The following is a 27,479-nucleotide window of genomic DNA, read 5'->3' as shown; positions in this document are numbered from 1 at the left end:
ATCTTTCAAAGCTTCATCTGAATAATTTTCTGTATTTGTTCTTGAATCTTGATATTATTTTTACTTGAGAAGATTTTTGGAAAAAATAAAAAATCAGTATTCCCATTCCATAGCACACCAATATGTAAGTTCCTAGTTGAAAGACAACATTTTGTCTGCATCAAAAGCTGTAACATTTTCCCTTGCAATGAGAGATTCTTTTTGTTTATTTTCCTAAAGCTGTTGGCAAGGTATGCCAGTTTACACATACAGTTCTTCATCATTTAAAACTATCAGCAATCATTATGGTCCATCAAAACTGCTGTTTCATCTGCTCAGTTCCATCAAATTTGCCAGTAGTTTCTCCTGGAATCAATAATGTAAAATTTTTCTACAAAACTGTACTGTCTTAGTTTGAGATTCAAATGTATGAGTGAAGACACTTCATTAATTAATATTTACTAATTACACAACTAAGCCTCACAAACAGGTCAAACACATAGAAAAATCGCAGTGTTATCGCTATTGTAAATTCATTGGGAAGTGACTCTTAATTCACTAGCTATCATCAATTTATATGGGCTAAATTTCAAACAGATTCCAGGAATTCTCAAAGGGTTGAGAATAAGAGAGAAATTTCTCTAATATGCATTTCCAGGAAATCATATGAACATTCAGTTCCAGGAAAAGGCCATTAAAAACATGGCAAATGAGAGATCAGCATCCCACTCAGCCTCTCATCGGTCTTACATAAATTACAATTTGAAGTTAGTACCTTTAGAATGATTAAGTGGTCTGTTACTCTTTTATTTCACTCAATTTTTATTTATTTTATTTTTCTGAAGCAGCCATGGAGTCCCTGGGAAGTGCACATTGAACACAGTTTGGGAACCACTTATTTATATGATATAAATTACTTTTTTCCTTGCGTTCCCTTTAACATGTGTACATATAATGCAGAAAATGTCAGAATTTGTGTTAGGACACTTTTTACTAGGACTTTTTTTAACACTTTTTTTAAACCACTTTTTAATCTGTTATAACATCTGGTGACTTCAGCCTCGATACAAGTCATTATTCTTAACTATCAGAAAAAATTATCATAGAAGAGATGCTTAAAGTAATTTTATTTAGTGAACTGTGATGAGGATTTGAATATTGCTATGCAAGTAGCTACTATAGGTCAGTATATTAGAAACCATTTCCGAATAGCAAAAAGATTTGATGGAAGAATTTTTAATTTTCATGCAAAAAAAGTTTGGCTGATATTAAAAATTAAAATTACTATTAAAAATTAAAATTATTATGAAAAATTAAAATTACTGATTCTCCACATCTTTATTATGAGGCAAATCAGCAGCTGAAAACTGCATCACTCTGGCTTCACTTTCAGGCTGTTGAATGCCTGCCTGAGGTCTTCATAGATTTATTTGCATATATGAATGTAGGACAGTTTTCCTTGGAAAGGGAGACTAAAGCACACTAGACTGATGGCGCAAATATGTGATATGGCAGATGACATTAGGTTGATAGCCAATATGATTTGTTATAATTCATAATATGTTCCATTCAATTATAATAATGTATAAAAATGAAAATTCATCTGAATGTCTGTTATTAAATTAAGCAAACACTAGTTGGTGGCTCAAAATATTTTACACAGCTGTGTAAAGACTAATTTGAACACAGGCCATCAAGCATGTAGCATTTCAGTTCAAACAGATGCTAAGAAATCTGCATAAACATTGCTATTAGAAATACCCATAAATTTTTAATGATGACAATAAATTATACATGTTCTGGAAAGCATTTTTTGCAACAAATGGCATATGCTCTGAAGCACATCATGTGAAGTCATTAACTTTATTCTTTTAAGATCAAAACAACTTGAGCAGTAAAAATAAAGCAAATTTAATGAAAATATTATTCAGGCAAGAAAATAAAAAATTTTCACTGTAAATGATTATGGTAGTTAAAACTTGAGTTTGAAGAAACTCTGGCAGAATAATTAAATAGATTGTTAAAGTGGTTATTTAACAATGTAAAAGTTTTAAAGAATTCTAAGAGAAAATTTTGATTTTATTTTTGCTAATTTGCTTTTGCTGGCACTACCATGGTTACTTAGGCAAAGCCAGGTAAAATAACAACTATACATTTCCATATATAAGCCATGAATTTTTAGAAAATTTTTTATTACTTAAGTTTGAGGATTGACTTAACATGTGAATTTCAGATGGCTTACAAATAATTCCATCACAAAAATCGGCCATCGGAAAAAGTATTAATAACTGAAATTAATTTTAAAATACTATATTTATTTAATTTATTCCTTATATGTATTAATCAAACTTCTTAATATAAATAGCTGAGACACAATAACATGCCGAACAAATAATAATTCAGAAGTCAAACAACAAAAATCAGCATTATATTTTCAAATTGTCACAGGACTTGTTTCGAGGATTTTACCCGACGGTTATCGATGGAAAGATGGATTGGTTAATTCCAATCCATCTCTGCCTTCGGCCTTTAAAGAAATTATGTTTTAGTTCTGGTTTTATCAACAGATGGTGCCACTAGCTTATCTTCTGTCCAGGCTTTCTTATCTTATCTAATCATTATATCCTATCTCGTTCATTTGCACTTTTGCAGCTGAGGATTGTGGTTTGGTAAAACCATCGAAACTAGTCCTGTGATAATTTGAAAATATAACACTGATTTTTGTTGTTTGACTTCTGAATTAGTATTGATAGCTGAGTTAAAATTTTCTAGCAATTTTTGAAGTTCTCTCTCATTGTTACAGACAACTCTGTGTCAGCATCATCATCATCGTCCATTTCATCATGAACATTGTCACCATAAATATAATTTTCAGTTCATCTGATAGCATTACTAGTGCAACTTTTTTGAATGACTGGATGATTCTTTCTGTCTTACTTTTGAATAGATGAGGACATAACACTCAACTCCAGCTCATTTGATAAGTTATAACCAGTTACATGAATTTTTAATGATGTAGAGTCGGATTTATAAGTTTTAATTCACCTGATATGTGGGTTTTCAGTTCTTGCCATATTTTTGCAGCTAAATATTACCTTATATGTAATGATAGCTTCTTATACATGTAATGAAAGCACACTTTTGGAAGTACTGATATTAGGAACACTACAATGTAGAAGATGTAGATGCACTTAGAAATGCTGATTGTGAAGATACTTGATGCTTAGAGTGTCCATCCATTTTAAAGAAGAAACAGTCGAGCCGCATTAAATTCCATTATTTATTTAAATTCACTCGTGGCCACAATCACTTGGCACTCTACTCTGCCAAAATGATCATTTGGCTGATTAAAGAACATTTACAATTTTGGTACTATGGTGATATAAGCATTATTGCAGCAGTGTCTGGATAGCATGAAAGTGTAAGCAAGAAGATAAAGAATATCGCAGCAATAGTGCAGAGGAAGAACGGAGAGAGTCAAAATTAATTTCTAAGTTTTGGTTTACAATTTGGTGATTGGTCAGGAGGCATCTGCATTAAGTGTTGCGTAAAATCACATGATTAATTTGAATGATGCAATTTAGATTTATAGCACTATTTCTAAGACATCCATGAATTGGCATATATTTAGAAATACATAGTAGTTTATAAATTTTATACAGTAATACCTATAGTCAAGGAATATTTATAAAACTATATTTTCTTATTGAATGCTATAAAAATTCAAACCTTGTATTGCAAATTTACTTTGCAAGTATTAAGCTTAAAGCAACAATTTTTTTTATTTAGGTCCGTCATGTAACAAGACACCCCTGGAAATGCGGTTTTTTGTGAATGATCCATGTAAGTATTTTCTGTTGATATGAAATTTAATTTCATATATTTCATGTAATGAAATGTAATTTGTAAAATTTATTTTTTTTTCATAAAATTAAAATTTTTATTAATAAAATTTAAGAATTTGTGCTTAAAAAATGCAGATCAAATTTTAAAAGACTCGTTTCTATTGATATTTATAAGCGTCATTCTGAATCCAAATTATTAAAAAAAAACTGAATTTTGTATATAAATATTGTTGTTACTTATGCTCACTTGTCTGACTAACATCAGCCCAAGCCCACGAAATTCCTCGTGGTAAATAGTGTGCAAGAGACGCATGCCATTGGCAGCAGCCTTGATCACCATGCAGGTGACAGTGCGATTTAGCTCTGTTCCGCCCCGAATTTTGATGGAGAGCACCTCTAGGGAATGGGTCTGAGGGTCCCCCCCTTCCACCACACCACACAAGAGGACTTTTGGCTTGCTACATTTACAAACAGTCATGTCTTCTATGGGATTCGATGCTAACCACTGTACCGGTTGTGCAATCTATGTAAATGCACAGCTTTACTTAATGACGGCAAAGGGGACTTCATGCCGTGCTGGACAAAATACTGACTAATTAAGATTACCTGCCACTTTGCTGGTCAAATACTGGACAAAGATTGGGCAGCTGTTCTTAATGAAATGAAGGTACTTTGTAGGGTTTTAATTGTGTTGAAGTTTAAATGACTGACCTTCAGACACTATTAGACTGACAAATGAATTATTACTCCAGTCTGAATTAAGATGACAAAGTCTTATGAAGGTATCTTTTTCGTGAATCGGCAGAAGACGCCACTTTGTTTTCTTGTGGGTGTTAAAAATAAGATAAGTTGAAAATCACAGTCGAGTAACCTTCAAGAAGACTTCTGGAAAATTAGTCTACTTAATCTGGCTCAAATATTTTAAATAGCTTGGTTTTAACATCAGATAGAAATATGGCTAAAGCTGGAATAATCTCTGGCAGAACTGGATATAGGATGTAATTGCAGGTAAAGCTACCAAAAGAAACGTTCAAAACCCTTGACTTAAATCCTCTGACAACTAATTTACATTCTGGTAAGGACTGCAGAAAAGAAATTACAGTAAAAGTTTAAATCATAATAATTAGTTAGTTAACATGAAATCCTAACATTTTTCCACACCAGAATTTAAACTGATCAAAAATGAAAGTTTTATTGACCTTGGATAAGATTTTAATATTCTGAAATCTTTCCGAACCAATCTTGCAAAATCTCATTCAAGTTAAATTTAATTCTTATGCCTAAATGTGCATTTTCCATTATATTTAAACTGCATTTTGATTTACATTTTCAAATTCATCGCAGACTTTGTCTTCCATCGCCTTCCAACATTCTGGAAAAAAAATAGTTTTGCAAAGAATTTAAGATACACAATATGTACATACAAGAATAAATTTTACAATTCAAATCTTTTTCACTCTGCTGTCCTCCTCAGGGGCTGTTTTTTGTGAGGAGGTTGTGGCAATCCCAAAGTACCCTAGCTCATCAGGGGATCATCATCTTGGTGAAAAAGGTGTTACAATCCTAGAACCCTAGTGATCTAGCCCTTTTCCTTTTCTCCTCCTCTTATTTCCTTCTGTCTCCTATTTCTCTCCCTTGTGGTTTTCCTCATTTAGAGGTTAGCGCTCATTATGGGAGGCTGCTACAGCTCTTGCTTCTAGCTTCAGGTGGAAAGAAAACTGCACACGTGTTTGTCATGCATGGAGACCGATGTCACTGGAAAGGAGGGTCCTGATAGTTGAGGGGTGAGGTACTGTCCCCAACACACTGCTTTGGCCTATTGCTTCAGCTAAACAAGAAGCACTTTGTCGTTCTCACAAGTGTCAATCAGCTGGTCACTAGTCCTTGTGTCAGTGACTTGGGAATAAGCTCTTGGAAGTACTTGCTTTTGGGAAAGCCGACTATGGAGCTTCAGTATGTGTATAGGTTTGGCTAGACCTAACGCAGGGATCTGTGTTCCCGTGTTGGGTTTTTCATGGTGGGTGGGGCGGACAAGCCAAAATCTTGGTGTGCATTCATTCTGTCAAATGTCAAATCAAAATGTCTTCTTTCATAATGAATAAGTACATTCATTCCTGTATTGGTGAGCCAAAAAATATGAAGCATTTCTGTTCTAAAGACTTGCCTATTAAGTCTTCAGCCATATAGGCTGCTTCCTTGCATCGAATAACCAGCCTTTGGCAAGCCACTGTCAATGTAACAGCACATAAAATACTGAAATATTGTCAAGGTGTAATCTCAGAAGTCGACCTTCTGTTTTTTTATGAAGAAGAGATTATAATCCGAGCTTTTTGATAAAAGTGTCTGTGGTGTTATGTGGATTAAAATCCGTAAGGAAGGTCAGTTAATGTGAAACACATAGTTCTGACCTTCAAGTTGCCTGATCTGTCTAAGAATGTTAAATCTGGATACCTAAATTGTCCTATAAGACCTTATATTTCAAACCCTATGCAATGCTTCATTTTGGCCATTCTAAGATGTTCTGTCGTGGCAGCCTCACATGCACTTGATCATCAAAGATCAGCCATGATTGTGAAAATCGTACTGCTGCGCCTTTGTGTATAAATTACACCCAGCATTTTCTCATTCATTCCCAAAATGGAAATCAGAAAAGGAAGTGCAATCTGCAAAAGTTACTAGGAACATCACATATGCTGAAGCCAGAAGGTTAGTCCAATGCACACAGCTTTGACCATATGCCAGCGCTGTTACATCAAATCATACAATTGCCATTCAAACTTCAATGAGTTCTACCAACTGCCAACTGCACCAACTAAAAGCCAGCAGATCATAAGCAGTAAGAAAAAAGAATATCCAACTCTTGTGATGCCGAAAAAAATGAAATTGTGCTTCAAAGCAAAAAAAAAAAAAAAAAATCCTCTCTCCAAAAATATTTAACGAAAATGGAAGCTCTTGTGAAGACATGTTGTCTGAATCTTTAGATTCATATAGTATAGAAGTAGAGGAGGGTCTATAAGTGCCCAAATATATGCTTCCGTGGAAAACTAAGAAACAGAACAAACATCAATAATAATGTACCTTGGAATTCTTGTGCCTTCCACCAAAATCTTGTTAACGTCAAACATTTGATTGATGTATATCAACCAGTGTGCTTAGCTATTCAAGAAACTATGCTAAAACCAGAACAAGTAACAAAACTTCAGAGATATTCTTTCGCTAGGAAAGATAATCTGTGAGATAAGCTGTCAATGGAGATGTAAGTTTCCTCATCTGACTTGATTGCCCTTCCAGTCTGATTTCTTTAACCACAAACCTCCAAGCTGTTGCTATTCAAATAAATATGCTGAGTTTGTTCCTTTATTTGAATCCAAATCACCGCATCGATCAGCAAGATTTAGATGAACTAATATAGCAGCTGCATGAAACCTTTATCATAATAGGGGACTTTATGGTCATAGCCCATTCTGGGAAAGTAAGGATACAAATCCCCAAGGCAGACAAACAGCAAATAATTGAAGATCACGGCCTTTGTCTCCTCAATAGTGAACAAAATAACTACTTCCGTGAGCCTACATTCATATGCTACTCATAATAAGAGACCATACTGACAGAAAATGATTGCATGATGCCTGTTCTTTATTTAGCACTGAATTGACTGCTCTGTATTCTGCTTTAGCATTCATCTCTAAGCAATTCCAGAAGAAATTTGTAATTTACCCTGACTCAGTAAGTGCTATAAAAGTCTTTGTTAGTTTTTCTGACACCTGGAATCCTTTACTAATGGACATAACTAAAAAAAAAAGCTTAATATTTATTTGTTTACTTTATTAAACATTTCTTTTAATGTAAGTTGTTTAAGTTGCTTTGTTTTATGTGATAATACTTTCTCTTTACTTCTATAAACAGACATAATTTCTTGTTCATTTACAAAGTTCTGCTGTTCAAGTCCTATAATTGCTGTGTCGAGAATACCGATTAATTTGTCAATCGAAATTTTTTCGTTTTCAATAACCTCTGTCACTTTCTTCTCTATTGGAAGCGAATTATAATGACGAGAAATTTGATTTAAATCGTATCAAAGACGGAGTACATCGAGATGAAATACTACATTTAGTAAGGAATTATAAGCCATATAAAATAAAAACATCTGCCCTGAAGATAAGGATAGTGCTGACAGATCAACTTCCAATTCATTGCGAGCCGCAGCGTCCCCGCCGCCGAGCATCGTGAAATTGATAAACAGATTTCGGAATGGTTAGAGAAACAAAGCTTTAGCTTTGTAAATCCTTTACATATTAGTAAATATATATCGAAAATTCTATTTGCCATAATCGAAAGTTCAAGCTTACTTTTATAACATTGCTCTAACAGTCTGCAAAAAATCATAAGCCGGATCCAATTCGAAGATTAAGGAACAACGCAATCTGCAACATTAACTGAATTAGATAATTTTAGCTTAGCTTATACTGTCCGTTATACATTAAACGCGCATGCGTCAACGTATTATGTGCATGCGCACACGCATATTCGCAGACATAAAGGTCTTACGTCACCGCGATGCATGCACAGAAAGTTTGTAGCTTTGAGGTCCAGATTATGGGTGTCTAAATTAACGACTTTTGACTGTATTATCTATGTATTCATAATCTTAAATTTACATATGTATATTCTTACATATGCTATATTTGAAATATAGTATTCAATATACTCAAAAGAGTACCTTTACTTAGTTTTAACTTTACATGGAAAATGCATAAACGCATACATTAGTTGTTATTATTTTAACTTTACTTCTTGCTTTTTCTACTATTTTCAGTCTTTTGGATTAAAGTAACATAGTTGGATTTTAACACACAAACATAAAATTCTTAAAAGTATAAATATATCAACTAAAAAATTCTGAGCTGTACTTAAACATCCTTGCTTGAGGTAAAACAAAAATATATTAGCAGCTTTGTGCACATGTTTTAACAGATTTAAAATAAAACTTCCGTTTGAACAAACAGAGAAATTTTCACGTAATTTCTACTTTTATGGAAGTCAGCCATCCTCTTTTCCACAAATTCCCTGCAAGTTATATAGGTAATTGTTTTACTCTAATTCTTCTTCAGGACTTGTAGTTACCCTGGTCATTTCCTGGCTTCTGTTTTTTCAATCCGGTTCTTAATTCTCATCAATTTCCTTTGACCCTCTGTGTATTCTGGCGGTGCTGATCTCTTTCTTGGAAAGTTTCTTTAGGGTTCATGGTCTCCACCATCTCGTCTGCCATCCGTATGTGTTTACTGGTTACTGATTCTGATAATTTCTTCGGAAATGTTTCATTGTCTGATGGCCCTTTGTGGCATATTTTACTCAGTAACTGACCAACTGCTTTCCATCCATGCAAACCTTCAGCTGATGTTTTTTACTGGGACTTTTTCCTTCTCACCATCCTGCAAGCTGCCTTTGCTTCTCACTCGGGTGGTCCCGATACCTTAGAGATACTTAACCTTTGCTTTCAACCTTTAACATATTCCTTATTCTTTTCTTCCTTCTTGGACGCCCTCCTCTGTAGCTTTCCTTTTTGGTGAATCACTCAATCTGGCCTTTTCTCTTTCTTTTTTTTTTTTTTTTTTTTTTTTTTTTTACTTTGTAGGCTCTCTTTTGATTTATATGCCTGTACTGAATCAACAGGCCTGCACTGCTCGTGCAAGGAGAGCCCTCTAATACATGCCTTATGGGCAGTATCCCAGCCAGCTCATAGTATTTTTTTTTTTATCTAATCCATGTTTACTCACCAGATTCACCATTCTTTCTCTTTAAATTCAACACTGTTTCTCTGATTCTTTCTTTCTGATTTCTCTGATTTCTTTCAATAAAAAAATAACCTTCAAATCTGTGTTAGAATTTTCCCACTATTCCTCATGCACAAGTGAATGTTTAATTTTTAGATTCTCATTTCATCCAAATCATGCCTTTTCTTATCATAATAAAATTTTTGCTTATCATGGGCAATATCTCAATTGCATGTTGCTTTATCTGCGAATTCCTGAATGCCTACCATTTGTTGAATATCAAAAATTTAGTGTTTTAATACTTTTTTAAAACTTTGAACTTTGATTCATAGTGCCGGACACACTAACTCAAAAATATAATATAAAACATTCATATATCATATCAACATTCTTATAAACATTCGTATAGTGGTAGTACAATTTAACTTTTAGGTTCGCGTTGTGAGTAACCTATGAAAGAGGATATATCAATAATCCAAATTCAATAAAACTCCATGTTTCTTAAAAGCCTCCCAAACAAAAGGCTCAAACAAATGGAGGGACATGACAGACCACAGTAACTTATACACTAAATTAAACAAATAAAACATAAAAGATATATCAAACACGTTTATTAATTTCTAGAATGCTCAAATATATGATAACTAGGTAAATTGATCAGTCCCCTACAAATTAACCTTAAGATGTAAATTAACATATATATCATTTTAAATCTTACACTCATGTTAAGTGTAGGTGTACCAATTTTTTTTAACATTACATAACTCACAATTTAGGTGGTTGTACCAATTTTCTAATTATTCGTTTACAGGTATATTTAAATAACTTGTCATTGTATTTAAATAACTTAAATCTTCAAATAATTTTGTTTACACGTATATTAATATAAGTATCATTACTCGGTTACGGTTTAAATAGAAAAGACGAAAAAAAATCACTCACAGGGTGAAGTTCATCATCAAACTCCTATTTTCCCATGTGTGCCATCATCGACGGATAAATACGGAGTTTTAAATAGTTCAACAAATAATGCTGCTTATTTTGTTGACTGATTAATACGGAGTGTTAATAGTTCAACAGATCGTTCAACTCATTTTGTTGACCATTCGAAGAAATCCACAAAACGTAAATCGTGCTGCTTGCCGGATGCAGGTCAATGATGCGCACTGCATTCAGGAACACTTCACTCAAGTCAGAATCCCAGGAAAATACTGGTATCGGGCAGCTTTTTTTTTTTTTTTTTTAAAATCAGGAACACTCTTATTCAGGAATGCTAACGCTTAAACAAAATCAAGACCAATGGAAGATACAGGTATCGGGATGCTTCTTTTAAATCCGGAACATTCTTTATCAGGAACGCTTCAATAAACCAGGAAAAAACATCTGGAAAGGTACTAGGCAGGATAAACAAGAAACCCACTGGTATCTGCGTCACCCTGAGAATATCTATTTACAATTCTCTGAAAATTATAATGGAGAAACGACGATGCTATAAATTTTTGCGATGAGCTCTACCACCTTTTTTTTTAAACGTAATTTCTCATCTGATCAAAGCCGGGAATCCATAGCCGTAGCCCGCTGGTACACGCCGCTCGCATGAGCAAGACCCGCAAGGGGCAAACGTCCCGATCTCTCTCTTTATTTATTTATTTATTTTTTCCAGCTTAACTTTACATTGCCCGACGCAATAGCCGGCGCTCGCGAGAGCAAGACCCGCAGAGGTCAAGCCCCCACTCTTTCTCTTACTCTTAGCTTGAAAATCAAAATCAGAATAATAATCTAGCCTGGTGCAAGCACCCAGGAAATATTGGTTTCTCCGCCTCTGTGAGTTCATAGGCTTTCAAAAATCATAAAATTAAAATCACACCAATGCCAGAGTTTTACGTTATGTAAACTGAGAAAATGACACACGCATGACGAATCAAACACCAGAAAATCTGACAATGCAGTCCAAAAAACATCTGTACACGCAACGTGAGAAAAAAAATGGACCCCCCCCCCCAACTAACAAGCAGAACTAAGCTTTTACGAGAATCCAATTACCTAAGCTTAGTTCAACCCCCACTGTCTTGGAGTAAGCAAAACTGCAACTTTAACAAAGCAAAGGCAAGACAATTTTCGTTTCACACGCCATTAGTAAAGTCGACAACAGAACACCCTACTGCCTCCATTGTTAGTAAAAAGGCCATAAACCAATAAACCAAATGGCTCTTGCAACCGTTTCCTGTCGTTGTTACACTACGCTTTCAAGAACTACCAGTTAAATAAGGCTTTCACAATTTAAAAATACTTTTTTCCAGATTAAAATATACATGAATACAAATAAAAATATTAGAATAATAATAACTTGAAACACATATTAATAATTAAAATTTGCGACATAACACATTTTAAATTCTTTTTTTTTTTTCAACAAAAAATAATTTATTGAGGTGAATAAACAACTTCCTCCCAAGAAATAATTCAGCCTGTGTTTGCTAGTGGTATCGTGTTTAGCTGATTTTAATACATAGGCTATTATATTGACACAGCTATCTCAACATTTATAGTAATTTCTCACATAACTGCAGAAATTTTAACTATATTTCTGTTGACCTGCTTTGTAATATTTGATTGTAGTTGATCAGGGACCATTTTAAAATACTTTATATCAAGACTGGTACACATTTCCTCGAAAATTTAACTTACAAACTGCAAACCACTGGCTGAAATTACTTTTATTGGAGCTGCATATTTTAATATAAATTTGTGTAAAAATTAATCTGCCATAATTTTCATACATGCCGTTCTGAGGGGGAGTATTTTATCAACTTCAAAAAACAATCAACAATCATCAACTAATATCTGCTTTTATTTTTTTCATTATGTGGGTAAAGGCCTTGGAGATCAATTCCTATGATTTCATTAAAAAATGTGGCTTTTATGCTATTTAGGTTAAAGATGGGTAGAACGATGCCTTTAAGGAATCAGATTGGAACTGTATGCTCTCTGAAGTGAATCGGTTCTTTTTTATGATTTATTACTCACTAGCAATGACCTTGATGAATACGCTTCGAATATCAGTGGATCAAGTTAAGAATCTCTAAAACCAAATATCAGTGGTGCATAAAGGTGGGGGAAAAGCAGAAAGAACGCAACAAGAAGTGTGATCGGTGGAATCAATTCAGTCAACGCTGACACTCTAATTTCTTCCAAGTTTAGTTTTGAGATTCTGTAAGAACACCGTTCTACATATAACTTGCAATAAAATTCTAGAATTAAAAAATGCTCAAAAAGTCGAAAAATAATGAAAACTTAACTCACTTTTTTTACTTTGTTTTATCACTGTAATTGATACTATGTTACTACTACATGTTACTACTACCTAACACTAGAACTGTCAGCGCTACTAAAAATACTATATAAAAATAACTTAACGCTAAAAATTTAATAAAATATACCAATCTAGTATAAAAATATAATCAAAGTTTTGATTTATCAACAGAATTTTAGTTAACATTCCCAATGAGAGGTGGTTGCTTTTCTCATACATATCTCATACTGAACTACATAGGCCTGCTTTCAAAAAGATTTGTTCACTGAGCACTTAAATTAGCCAGAATGCGTAAATGTTTTAGAATAAGTTCATACAATATGGGATATATTAGCTTTCAGGACTTAAGTAATAAGGGGTAACCACAATAAGGGGTCATTATTTCTAGGTAAATAATACTCCACTAAATGTTTATGTAATTCCACTCTAAAATAGATTCCAAGTTCTGTGCTCCTTGACATTTATTGATAGTTTCATCGAACTCCTCCCATCAACTTCCGCTTCCCCCACTCTTTTTTTTCTATTTTTTTTTTTTTTTTTTTAACTCTTTAAATTAGCAAAACTTTTTCCAAACTTTTTTTCATGTAAAAGTTAACACTTGCTTCAGGTACAATCTTTTTAAAGTTTCTGATAACCTTAAGATAACCTTCCATAAGTTCCTTTCATCGAGCTCCTGTCTACCCGTATTTGTTGAACTCAAAAAATCTTGGATATGAGACCCTATTCGAATGACAAGTGAGTTATCCATGCAGTCTGAATTAAGACAAAAAAGTCCTTTGAAAGTTGAAATAAACTTTTTATTAACTCTTAAATTTAGCACAAGGCACCACTTGTATTTACATCACTTTCGGGTATTTAAACTTAGTTTGAAAATTAAATTCAAGTAGTATAATCAGAGACTGCAAAAAATGGTTTATTTAAGGCTCAGGTATTTTAATTGGTACATTTTTAACATGGCTAGAAAAACAGCTAAAGCCAGAATAATCTGTGGCAGAGCTGGCGACAGGACATAACTGCAGGTAAGGTTGCTAAAAGCTCTAACACTAAAACATTCAGAACCCTCAACTTAAATACTCTAACAACTAATTTACATTCTGTTGATGACTATGGAAAAAAGAAGTTAAGTAAAGGTTTAAATTTTAATAATTGGTTAATTAGTGTGAAATCCTTATACAGTCAAAAGTCGTTAATTCGGACACCCATAATCCGGACCTCAAAGCTCAAAATTTTCTGCGCATGCGCCGTGTTGACACATGCGCATAGGCGTTTACGCGTGCTCGTAAGACCTTTTACCACTGCGCATATGCGTGTGCGCAAGTGCAGAATACGTTTTCGCGTGCGCGTTTTATGTATAATCTAAAATTATCTATTTCAGTTAATGTTGATGATTGCATTGTTCCTTAATCTTCGAATTGGATCCGGCTTATTATTATATTTTGCAGACTGTAAGAGCAATTTTATAAAAGTAAACTTGAACTTTCGATTATGTCAAATAGAATTTCTGATTCTGGAGCTCCCAAAGGATCGTACAAAACGAAAGTATGTTTCGATGTCCATCAAACAAAAAGTGGAATCAAACGAAAGTGGAAAAAAAATGGATAAAGACATGAAGAATGTGACTGAGAGGTTAGTGAAAACGAAAAAATTTCGATTGACAAGTTAGTCGGTATTCTTAGCACAGCAATTAACAGGACTTGAACAGCGGAACTTTGTAACTGAACAAGAAATTATGTCTGTTTATAGAGTTAAAGAGAAAGTATTATCACATAAAACGAAGCAACTTAAACAACTTACATTGAAAGAAATGTTTAATAAAGTAAACAAATAAATATTAAGCCTTCTTTTTTTGTAAATTTTGATACCCTTTAGATCATAATTGCTCTTTGTTTCATAAATTACGGTTTCATATTTTTAATTTTAGAATTTCTGCATGCCATCTTGCGAGACTTAAACTGATGATCTATAATCCGGAAAAATCGATAATCCGGAATCGCCGAAGTCCCGACGAGTCCGGATTAACGACTTTTGACTGTAATTTAAAAGCTGTTTATCTTAAAATCTTGTTCAGTGGAGGAATGATATAAGGTTCTTGCATAACATCTTCCATTGTGCTTTTGATCTAAACTGAAAAAAAGTTTAACATGCATGGGTGCTTTGCCAATAAACCAGCCCAATTCAAAAGATTTTAACAAAAATTCACCTTGTCCTTGTTGTTCTCTGTCACCATGACACTAACTGTCCTCTATCTCTTCTTATCAGTAGGCCATTTTTGCTCATGGATGAACGCTGCTGAATACTCGAACAGTTGTTCCTGCCATTTGAAATGCTCTCCAGACTTGTGAAATAACACTGCAGGTGATCCTTATTCCTCAGATAAAGTCATACAGATTATGTCTCTTTGATTGCCTATTGGCCATATGACACAATAGTAACTGCTTGATTTAATTGAAATCACTGTACACTATGCAATAGCTTTCACTGAATTGCTGAGCATACCTTCCAACAAACTCTTCCTCCTAGTTGATGTGCCATATATGCACATGCCCTACTGTACCTGTCCCAGTTCTATCTCCTGATTGGTCTTCTGGTACGTTTTTATTATTATTATTATTATTATTATTTTATGCTAATTTATCTGCCTCATCCATAATTTTTGCACACTCATTAGCTCATGTCATATATTTATAAATAACAATATGGTTCCATGAGTGCTGTTATATAACTATTTACCTGTACAAAAAAATATTTCACTTACTTCAGAACCACTATCAGATGTGTTGATATTATAATTAGCATCCAAAAATGCTTGTATCATGAAGCTTTTTTACTGCTTCTTTGTGGCAATATTATAAATCCAAGAACCTCTGATCTGCAGCTTAATACATGATATTGGTACGAATAGAAACAAAGGGTCTAGTTTCAGATATGAATTCTTGCAAAATTTATAACATTCATTGCCCATGGGGTTTATTATACTATATAGTCCAATCTTGATTTAAATTACAATCTGTATTTTTCCAAAGTCTTCAATTAACTTAATTGTTTATGCTTTTGCCTTCTTATGTCAATAGATTTTATTATTCATTTCTTATTCTCATAGCGCATTATTGTAGAACCTTCATGAACTTTATCTTTCCTTGATTACATTTCATTCTGTTGAAATATTTTTTGATATCTTTCCAAGTAAAGATTAGGAATGTGAATCCCCTTTCTGAATGCCTTCTTCTTCCATGATGATCATCCATTCATTTTCAAGTAAATAACTAAATAAGATGTTTGTCATAAAATATCTTCATACTAATATAACATAAAAATTCATATAAATAGTCATATATTAAAGTTATTCATATAAATATTTCTATACTTTAAGATGTGAAGTATTTGATGGTAAATTTTATTTTGTCAGTGATTTTTTTCCAGTTTTCTTAAATTATTTGTATTACAATATGCATTTCCGTATGCTTAATTTAAATTACAGCTTATATATAATTATTATATTTGTAAATAAGTTGCTGTTAGTAAACTTGTTATTTTTTTAACTCTTGGATTCTTCTTTTCTACTAGTTAATTTATCAAGCCAAATTAAAACGAAAATATTCCATACCTTTTCTGCATCAACCCAAGAAGAATGGTGGACTTCTGTACCTACAGTGTCTAGTATGTTATTTGATTTGCTTTATATGTAGCTCAATAATTTGCTAAGTGGATAGGCAGTTATTTTATTTCTCAGTGTTCTGATGAATTACACTAGAATTTTTATTTAGAATGTTACACCTTTCATTAAAATTTCCTATTAATAAACATTAATTAAGAAACAAAAAATATATTTAATGGCTTTTAAATCCTAAAACTATCCCCATCTTGAAATAATTGCATTTGAACAAAAACTTGAGTATTAGGCAAAGTTAAAAATGAAAAATTTACTATATTATAATGTGATAAATATATTATAATTTTTTCTGAATTTGTTACAGAGTGATATTTTTTTATTTGTGTAGGCATTTCAAAGATAATATATATATTACCCCTTCCATAAGGAAAATTCGTTCATTACCAAATAAATATCTAGATAAATCTTAATGAATACATATAAAAATAGCCTGCTGATATTTTAAATTGTGAGTACTAAAATACAGGGTGTTCGGGATAAATTTGACAGTTTCGTAAGGAAAAAGAAAATCTGCTTGTATGAGTAGTAGCGAAGGTCTTCATTGAGTGCAAGCTTCATATAGAGGCTGCAACATTCATTTCACGTGACAAAGCCCAAATTTCAATGCCAAGGTTCTTCAACACCTGTTCCTACAGATTTGCAAGGAATTCTGCTGTACGAACGCAATCAGATCATCTGCTAGGGATCTTTCTTCTTGCTACATCCTCGTAGTCACCATTGCAAGTCTCTAGTTCATGCCTGATTGTTTTTTACTGTGTTCAGGGAGCATTGGGCAGCAGTCATAATATCCTTATTTTGATGGCCGGCACGAATCATCATGATGCAAGCTATTCTCTTCTATGATTCAGGTGGGTTCCAGTCATCCATCCTTTCTGACAACTTTTATTTGAATGAAGAAGGGTCCAAACTTTTAAATGACGAGTAGTGTGTCTCAATAGCTCCAACCTACAGAAAAATATAATCAATTATAAATATGTCAAATTTATCCCGAACACCCTGTATAGATAAATTGATTATAAAGTTAGTTGACAATTATAGGTTCATTTTGTTTATTAAAACAGAATGAATAAAAAGTGAGTTGAACAGTCTAACACTATGACTGTTAATCACCTTAGAAGAGTTATTATCATTAGTGCAATTTCAACTGTTTTATCATAAATGAATTGTTATACTTTTTCAAAGAATAACAAAAAATTTATCAGCATTTGTAATACCGAAGGAATTATTTCTAGAGTCACAGATTGCATAAGTGAATCACCTTGTTTAAATGTGCAGAAAAATGTGATAGACTGCACAATAATACAGGGTGTCTATAATTAAAGAGCCCTATTTCAAAGCTGCTTACAAGCGAAACCAGTGATAAGAAAATTGTGAAATTTTGTGGTAGATTTAATAAAGAGATGAGAATTTCTTTCAGGAAAAAAAAAAAAAATAGTTGCAAATAAAGGGTCAGCAGAGGGTACTTATTATATTAATAAATTATGCTTTTAGCCACATCTTTATAATAGTTTTACAATTTTGTAAATTCTGTTACAAAGAGACATCTTCCACATGATGGCCATCATTTTCAGCTACCATCTGAAATCGCAAGGTGACTTGTTCCACAATTGACTGAAATGTGAGCCGAGAAATGTTCAACATGTGGCGTGAAACATTGGTTTTAAGATCAGGTAAAGTTCTTGGATCGTCACGACTTACCAGATGTTTCAAATGTCCCCAAGGCCAAAAATCGCATGGATTGAGGTCTGGAGATCGGGGAGGTCACACATTACAAAAGTGCCGGCAAATGGCATGTTCTTCTGTAAAATGACATATAAGAACATTCGTAACACACCATGCAATATGTGAAGAAACTCCATGTTGCATTAAGATTGTGCATGCAAGGCACTGATGTGCTTTCAACGATGCATATCACTGCCCGGTGATTGAGCATGTCACTGGACCTGTGGAATTAAATTCCTTGGAAGAAGTTCAGGCCAAGAATAAATGGCATAGAAAATCCACACCATACCATCATTTCTGGTGAATGCAATAGATTCTCTAAGGACAGGATGAGGATTTTTTTATCCCCAGATTCGGAAGTTCTGAGTATTCACTACACCGTCCAAATAAAAATGTGCTTTGTCTGTCCAGAGGGATATTCCAAGGCCATTCTGAATCGACCTCAAAGCAAGCAAGAAACTGAAATGAGAACTGGAGTCAAGCATCAAAATCATGTGGAAGCAACTGCTGCATTAGTGAATGATATTAATGAATTAGAATAATATCAGAGAATATTCCGCAAGATCTTTTGGACAGTTGAACATGGTCTATTCAGTCCCTTTGCTATATGCCAGACACTGGTGCTACCCTGAAAGTTTGAATCTGTGTCATCTGTGACCTAAAGCGCAACATCTTATACGGCTTCTGCAAGAAACAGGTTTTCCTCCTCTTCTAGGACAAACAGAAAACAATATGGTTTCTTCAGATTTCGTTATCCAGTTCCGAAGAATTTTAACATTCATTGGACATCTTAGAATCCCCTTTGAGGTCTGAAATTTCCATAGAGCAGCTACTGCATAATTACAGTTTTTGTGAAATAATTTTACTAACAAAGCACGATCTTGTAAACTTATTGTCATTGTGAGCAACAAGCATATTAAAAACAAAGTCTCCTGCTAATGTTTCTAGGTTTATAACAGCTGCTACGTGAAAAAATTTACATTTTCCTTGTAGGTTTTAAAAGTAAAATGCTCTCTGATGCTATCTCTAACTATTTTTGTTTTTTTCCCATTGAAAGAATTAAGTCCACCACAAAATTTCACAAGTTTCTTATTACTGATTTCACTTGTAGGCAGCTTTGAAATAGGGTTCTTTAATTATTAGACAACCCTGTACTTTAATTAGTTGTTCCCACTGAACATCACTGATGCAGTTTTCTAGCTAGAAGTTAACTACAAGCCTTCCATCCTTAAAGCATGTTTCCGAAGCACTAAAGTAATTTTATTTTGTGTATTAATTTCTTAAAATGACTTCATCTATCAAAATTTATTTTAGTTTGATATTACCTAAAATTATTTATTAATATATATGAGCTGGAGAAATGGGGTATATCTTTTTCGAGGTATCTGCTTTGCAATTTCTACTGGTTAAAGTAAATTTATTTTTAAACAAATTATAAATCTTAATATTAATCATCAGTTTTCGCTATAGAACTCCATTTGAATTAAAAGTTCTGCCCATGGGATTCTAAATATTTGAGTTAATTCGTATTGCATTTTTTGACTGTAGACTGACAATACTTTTCTGTGTGCATAATTTATTACTATTTCTATTTCCCTACCTGTTATGTTATAACAACATAGACTGTTACTGAAGTTGAAAATTAAGGGATCCAAAATAAATAGGAAAAAAATAAAATATCAATGATTTTAAAAGTATAGACTGTATTGCACTTTTCATTGACAGGTGATGCAGAAGTTCAAATGATTGTGCAGCACAGTTCACAGTATAGTTGGGATTACAAATGGCTGTGACATACAGCACAGAATTATGCACTGCACTGTGTTGCTATGTTGATGATAAATATCCTATTTTGACGTAGCCAGTGATATCAGCTAACCTCTGTACACTTGTAACTTTCAAGTAGTTCCATGACCAAAACTCACAAGGCCTGGAGGTTTCATAGCTACTCAGGCGAGAAAGAGTAACTGAAAACTCAGTCAGTCGGATGTCAGTCACAACAGGCTCTGAGCAGGACTTGTACAAAGCCACTGCATCTGCACAAATGTTCACTATAGAGATTCTATGTTAGTTAGAGATCGTTTTAGCTGTTATATAAAGTAAAATTTTAGTGTAATAATATATTAAGTTTTAAACTGGCTGACTTAACTTCCTCCATGGTGCCCGAAAAAAAATAAGGAAACTAGGTAACCAACTAAAAATTAAAAACTGAAAACTCTGATACTGTGTTGAGGAACTGCATGATTGATCTAAACCCAAATTACAGTAATAAATGTTTCTTTAAAATCAATTAATTCAATGGAGTTCAAATTGACACTTATTAAATCAATAACCTGAAAATAAAAAGGAATACATCTTACTGATGCTTGGGAAAAACAGAAGGTTATCTCTCTTAAAAAAAAAATACATTTCTTCAAATCACTGAAACTAAATACTCAGTTAATTTCATAATTATCTCTAGAGTGATAAGAATAAATTACTTTCCATGAGTTCAAACTCACAAACACCAAACAAGAAATATTCATACATATCAAACAGTTCCCCATAATTTATTAAAATTCAATGAGTACAAATAATTTTTCAGCATTTTCAAATAACCAAACAAATTATCAATTATCATCCATTGTTATAATAACTAGTACAGAAGAAGTAGTTAGTACATGTAATATTAAGCATTGTGTTTATTACTCTAAAATAATTGGCAATACCGTGACCTTCGAGAGAGAGAAGGCCATGACGCTCGTCGAACATGTCAGAGATGCTGCTTTCCATCTATCGTTTTTCCACCATTAGTTTTGTAACTACCACGAGGTGTGTGTACATTCTTGTAAAGCTCTGAATTTGTCAATATAGTTTGTTGTTTAGTGCTGACTTTGTTAATATTGTAGCAATGCCTGACCATTGTTGTGCACTTAAGTGCAATTTGAATTATGCTGGAACTGAAAATTACGAGAGTGAATACAGATTTCTAAAGGATGAAGCAAAAAAGCAGCTTTAGTTGCCGTAAGATTCCTCGCGCGAATTTCATATTATATAAACGAAGTGTTGTTCGTAAGAAACATTTTCGCGAAGATACAGTTGTGCGTGAAGATGTATTCACGGATAAAAATAGGGCGATTTTAAGAATTCCAAGAAAGCGTCCAATGTTAAAAGACGATGCATATCCATGCATATTTGACGGCTGTGATGTGGAGTTAAATGTATCAATGAATAAACAGCAAGCTTTAATATATATAACTGGTTATTGTGTACATTCTTTGAAACTGCAGTGTGTAATCTAGAAAGAAAAGATATTAAGTTTGAATAATTTATTGATTGAAGGGGGAGATTATGATAATCTTCCATTATCTTAAACAACAGAAACCAAACATAAGTGAACATATTTAGATATGGTAAGTAGAGGTGGTGTTAAGAAACCGTCCATACTAGTTTTTAATATTATAATCCATAGTTATTTCATATTTAAAAAACTCATATCAAAGAAATATGAAACACATTTTCAAAAATGCCAAAATCAGCATTCAGTCATTATTTTACTTTTTTAAATATTTATAAGTAATAGTGGGCTACTTGGTAATGGAATATGTCAGTCTTCCAACTGTGATTTCTTTCATTTTGTCATCAAAATGCTAAATACATTTGCAAACATTTGTTTAAACAATTATACCAAAGTATTAGAAGAGAGTAAGTTTTCTGCTTCAAATGAACGAAAACTAAAGAAATTAAAAAAGCATTAAATATTTTTATTTTCTTAATTGTAAAATGCAGTTTTATTAATTTTATTATAGTATTTGTAACCCCAAGCACTGCTTAGTTTATGCCATTTAAAAGATAAGTTATATGTATTTGCTAAGATATGACCATAGTATAAATATGAATGTTTGAATGTAGAGTTTTTACTAATAAAATATATTGTTTCCATTGCTTAATTTGTGTATATATTTGTGATAGCAGGAAAATTCATGATAAATGTTGATTAAAAAAAAAGTTTCATTGTATGCTATTTCGTGAAGAGAGTCTTCAATGCATGTGGTATGCTGTGTATATTTAAAGATTTTCTGTGCAGTTTATGCAAAAAAGTTTACTGATTTTAGAAAACGTATTTTTTTAATGAAATTATTATGATTATTCAAAGAATAGAATATGTTTAGGTATGATAGAGAGAGGAGATGTTAAGAAACCACTATAAATAACAATAAATGTGAATGTTTGATTATATGATTTTTGTTATTATATTTAAGTATAACCTTAGCTTTTTTCCTTAATTTGATATATGTGATAATAAGGAAGCAATAAATTTAAAAAAAAAATTTTTTTTTTTGACATGCTGTTTAATGAAGAGCAGATTTTATTGCACATAGTAAGTTATTGTGTATATTATTGAAAGCTCTTTCATGTACTGTGCAAAGAACGCTTGATGATTTTAAAAAGCGTATAAATGATAATCGTAATTCCCATTATCATAAAGCTTAAAAGCTAAAAATATGTATATGCACCTGCATATGATTGAAAGAAATGGTGTTAAGAAACATCAGCAAATTGTAATCCATAATTATTGCATTTTTAATCGTATAATATTTAAAAAAACATTAAATTTTACATGAAGTGCAAATTGCAGTTCTGTTATTTTTCTCTTGGAATTTGTAATATATCTCTTGGTATAAATATGAATGTTGCAAGTTATGTTTTTTAATTATTTCATTTGAATACACATTTCACTGTTAATACAGTGTATATACATTTTCACTGTTAATTTTTGTACATGCTTGTGATAGCAATAAAATTCATGATAAATGGGAAAAACTTTTTGTGCTGCGCTATTTAATGAAGAGCAGATTTAAATGTGCAGTTCTTACTATTGTGTATATTATTCAAATCATTTCTGCGCAGTATCCAAGGGAAAGTATCCAAAGGAATGTTATTGATTTGAAAAAATGAATAAATTGGCTGTGAGAATCTGCCATTGTCTAAAACAAGTATATACATATGATCAAAAGAAATGATGTTAAAAATCATCAGCGTTGCTACCAATTATTGTACTTTTAACAGCTTGCCATTGAAAAAACACTAAATGATTTTTTATTAATTGGAAATAGTAGTTCTGTTACTTTTTCTGGTAACTCTCAAACACTGCATAGTTTTTTTTTTTTTTTTTTTTTTAATATTGCCAGTTGTGTATATTGTTTGTTATGTTATCTCATTTCAAATATGAACGTTGGAAAGCTTTTTTGTTATAAAATTTAGGTATGTTTCTTGTATGAAATATTTTTTATCACATTTATTAGCTAATTTATATAGTATTTAATTTACATACGTTGGAGATATAGAAGTTGATGGTTATATTTTTTGTTCTGAAACATGAATAAATTAGTACTTGAGCCTAGGTAAAATATTAATTATTATCTTAAGAACCCCTTTCCAATTTATCATGACAGTGGCAATTTTTAATCAGCGTTTAAATTTTTGTAAAATGTTTGTTCTGCAGTTCTTTCAATTATATTTATGCAAAAAGTTAATTAAAATATCTGTAAAAAGGCCTAAAAAGTGAAAATAATGTATATAAAGCTTCCTTTCTTTCAGCTATTTTAATTAACTAAGCAACATGATAAAGTTATATTTCCGACGAAAATTTAAAAATCCAGATGACTTTCCAACGATAACATCGGACGGAAACCTCCACCATGTTTATAAAGTGTCATGGCCTTCTCCCTCTCGAAAGTCACGGCAATACCCTATGCACATAATCCCCATTTTTTTAAAAGCCATAAACTCAAACAAATGAGTGTCTGGACAGGCCACCAATATAGATTAAATAAACATTCAAGTAATTGGGTTAACTGATCGGTTCCCTGCAATATTTTCCTTAAGATGCATTAAACACAATACTTTCAAATTGCTAAGTAAAATACCCTTCTTACAAATAATATATCTTATTGTAATATTCCTTTTAGATTCCATAGGTCACAAATTTAGATGGTTAAACAAATTTTCTAATCGTTCATTTACATACACATTAAAATAAAGGGTGATGACTTATATCTTCTAATTATCTCGTTTACATATGTATTAAAATAATTGATCATTACTTAATCACAATTAAAATAGAAAAAGCAGGAGGAAGCAAAATCATCATTCACAGGGTGAAGTCCATACATCAAACTTCTCTTACTAGGGATTGCAATTACCACCTGAATATTAATCTTTAAATCCAGCAGATCATCCTGCTTATTTCGTTGGACTGTTTAGGAGAATTCCACAGAAACCCAAACCATGGCAACTGCCAGATATCAATCAAGAATATTTTAATGGTTAGATTCACGCAGAGTTCACAACAGTTTCCTGTGCAGGTATGGGGAAAAGTCTGTGCAAAATTATCTAGTTCTAAATGGCACTTTCGTAGAAACACAAGGTGCCGGATACTGATAAAAAATTTTAATGATTCTGTTCACTAGACATTCACACTAATTTCAAGTTCAGAAAGGATTATCAGGAGATGCAGGTGAGGTGGAAATAGTCTGTGCTAAAATCTTGTGGTAAATTCCACTATCATCAAGAACACAAGGTGCTGGATAACTGATAATAAATATTTAATGCTTCGGTTCACTAGACGTTCACACAAATTTCGAGTTTGGAACGGATTATCAGGAGATGCAGGTGAGGTGCAAATAGACTGTGCTAAAATCTCACTGTAAATTGTTGTCAGTTAGGGCCCCTATTGCAATAAAGCTGGTTGCACTCCTTTGGTAGGGAAAAAAAAAGCAGTCCAAGCCTCTTTGCACAGGCAAGCCTGCAGCAAGACGAGTGGCCCCAGAATGTACACTTTTTTGGGTGAGAATCAATGAGAACAAATGGGTGAGAAACAAAAATTCAACCCTTTCTAACAAGTTGCTGCTACCCTTAAAATGAAATTTACAGGCACCCCTCCATTCAAAAAACTTATTTGTCCATTACTTGCAACATTCACAAAGCAAAAGTGAAGCAAAGATGCCAATTAAATCTTCCTTTACCACCACCTAGTAAGCAAAACCCTCTGCAGTGACGAAGTACTTTAACAGCTCAATCTTATCTTAAATGCTATTCACAATCATTTGAGGGAATCCTGGGGCCCGTGCTTTCGCCCAAATGTTCTGAAAAAAACTGTTCTCTGTTTCATGAGAAAGTCTAAGCATCGAAAAATGAATACAAAATGCTTTTAACTGCCAAAAATAAATATCGACTACACTGTTCACAAAATAATTTCAGTTAATTAAAAACTTTAATAATAATTGATTAGATTGCATTATCAAAATTTAGAAAAGCAGCATATTCAGTTACATTAATAAGCTACATGCCATACTAATATTTTACTCATCAAAACTAGTTATCCAAGAAATCAGTGATAATTTCAAATTTGCCTACAAAATAAGCATTGAATTTTTAAAAAACTTAAATTCAAGGGAAAAAAATTATAATATGACTCGAAATAAACAAAAAAAAATTCAGACGGCAAGTGAAGTGTCACTATAGTCATTTTCATTAACTTCGTAATAAAATGCACACAAACCAAAAAAAAAAAAAAATTAAACACTAGTGAGCAAACAATATATGCCTTAGCTTTCTAAGTAATCAACAGGGATAAAAACCAAAAAGTTTTATAAACTGATTAAATACTAAACTGAAGCAGAAACAGCTCCAGAAATGGAAAACAGGAACTTGACCAAAATCTAAGCTGAAAGAATCTAGAGTGCAACTAGGAGCAAAAAGGGGAAAATAATTTAGATAATCCTAACTTGAAAACAGAAAATGAAAGTTCAGACTAGCCGAATTATTCTCTAAACACAAACTAACTATGGAGCCAAGAAAATGAAACCGAAACTAAAGAAATCTCAAACATGCGCAAACAACTACTAAATCCAAACTTGAATGCAGAATTTATAAAAGAACTAATTAAGACCCCACCACACACACCAAAAAAAAAAAATCCTTAAAATTGTCAACACGTATTCAATAAGACTAAACTGAAGCAAGTTACAAATACATATAGAAATTCCCAAAAATAATGAAGAAAGTATTCAAAAAATACTTACAGTTTAGACAGTCTGAAATCTGTACACCATCAAATGTTTCAGAGGCAATGTGAACTGCAATAAAAGTAACATTATTTTGCAACACCTCTACTTAAACATGAAGAAACGTAAAAAACCACTTGCCGCATCCATGTTAGTTAAGAAGAGTACTACATTGCAAGTGGCAGTCTTTAGCTACCTCCTAAAACAAACCACCAGACAGGTTGGAAAAGCAATACAGAATCTAATATTCTGGAAAGGATGTGCACTGCACTGAAATGTTGCAATCATTTAACACCTTCCCTACGAAAAAGGTACATAGTTCTCAGATACAAGTTTCTCATTTTCCCAGTGTGCAGTCAAGAATAAATAATGAAGTGTATGCATTGTGACATGGTTAGCAATCGGAAGCATGACAACATTCATATGTAAGACCACAAATAACTGCAAGTACAAAATGCAAAAATTTTCGTAAGAAGGAAGTGCTTAAACTGAAAAACTACTCATAAAACAAATCTCACAAAACTCAACTCTTATAACCACTAGTAAACATTGTTCCTTGACATACACTAAGCTTCAAGAGAATTCACATTTTTCATAACCAGGCAGTGTCTACCAAGAAAAACAAAAGACTTGAAAGATAAAAACTTTAACAGAATGACAATACACAACTTATAGCAAAGTTAATTATCCTTCAAAAAAAAAAAAAAAGTCTCAAAAGCCATAAACCAAAATCACTACAAAACTGAACTCAGCATAAGTATGAATTTTCAAATTCCACTTGTTTCAAACATTATTTACCAATACAAAACATAATCCCAATTTAGAATTAAACCCAAATTCTTGCAACAAGTCTAATCAAGAACTGAAATTCAGTAGTCGATACAAGAGAACTATTAAAGCTCAAATTGACAAGTCAAAAAAAAATTTTTTTATTTCACAGTTAAAAGCATATTACACCACTTACTAGTAAATTCACTACAAACTACTTTAAACAACATGAAAAACCTATGCTAAAAGTATAGAATAAAAGTAATTATCTTTTAACCTTATTTCAAAATTCTCAAAAAATAAATTCTTCATTGCCACAATAATTTTCATAAGGTTCACAGATCACAGCTCTTGCTGAAA

At 32.5% G+C, this 27,479-nt stretch overlaps 1 protein-coding gene across 4 annotated transcripts in view; it reads left to right on the top strand.

Annotated features, from left to right (window-relative positions):
• LOC118205713 (uncharacterized) overlaps positions 1 to 27,479 on the top strand; it is a 260,563-nt gene that overhangs the window by 164,999 nt on the left and 68,085 nt on the right. For 3 of the 4 annotated variants that reach the window (XM_085817148.1, XM_085817147.1, XM_085817146.1), the window contains 2 exons: positions 3,769 to 3,822; positions 16,476 to 16,568. In XM_085817148.1, the coding sequence (XP_085673274.1) occupies positions 3,769 to 3,822; positions 16,476 to 16,568 (147 nt within the window). Of the gene's footprint in view, positions 1 to 3,768; positions 3,823 to 15,170; positions 15,423 to 16,475; positions 16,569 to 27,479 lie in introns of those variants that run through there. The other variant, XM_085817150.1, reaches the window with a different exon arrangement.

Source organism: Stegodyphus dumicola, chromosome 5, assembly GCF_044657685.1.
Source record: "Stegodyphus dumicola isolate Sdum_Otavi_A_Nest chromosome 5, ASM4465768v1".
NCBI classification, from domain to species: Eukaryota; Metazoa; Arthropoda; class Arachnida; order Araneae; family Eresidae; genus Stegodyphus; species Stegodyphus dumicola.
Note: the sequence above shows the minus strand (reverse complement) of the source record. Positions and strands in the feature narration are given on the sequence as shown.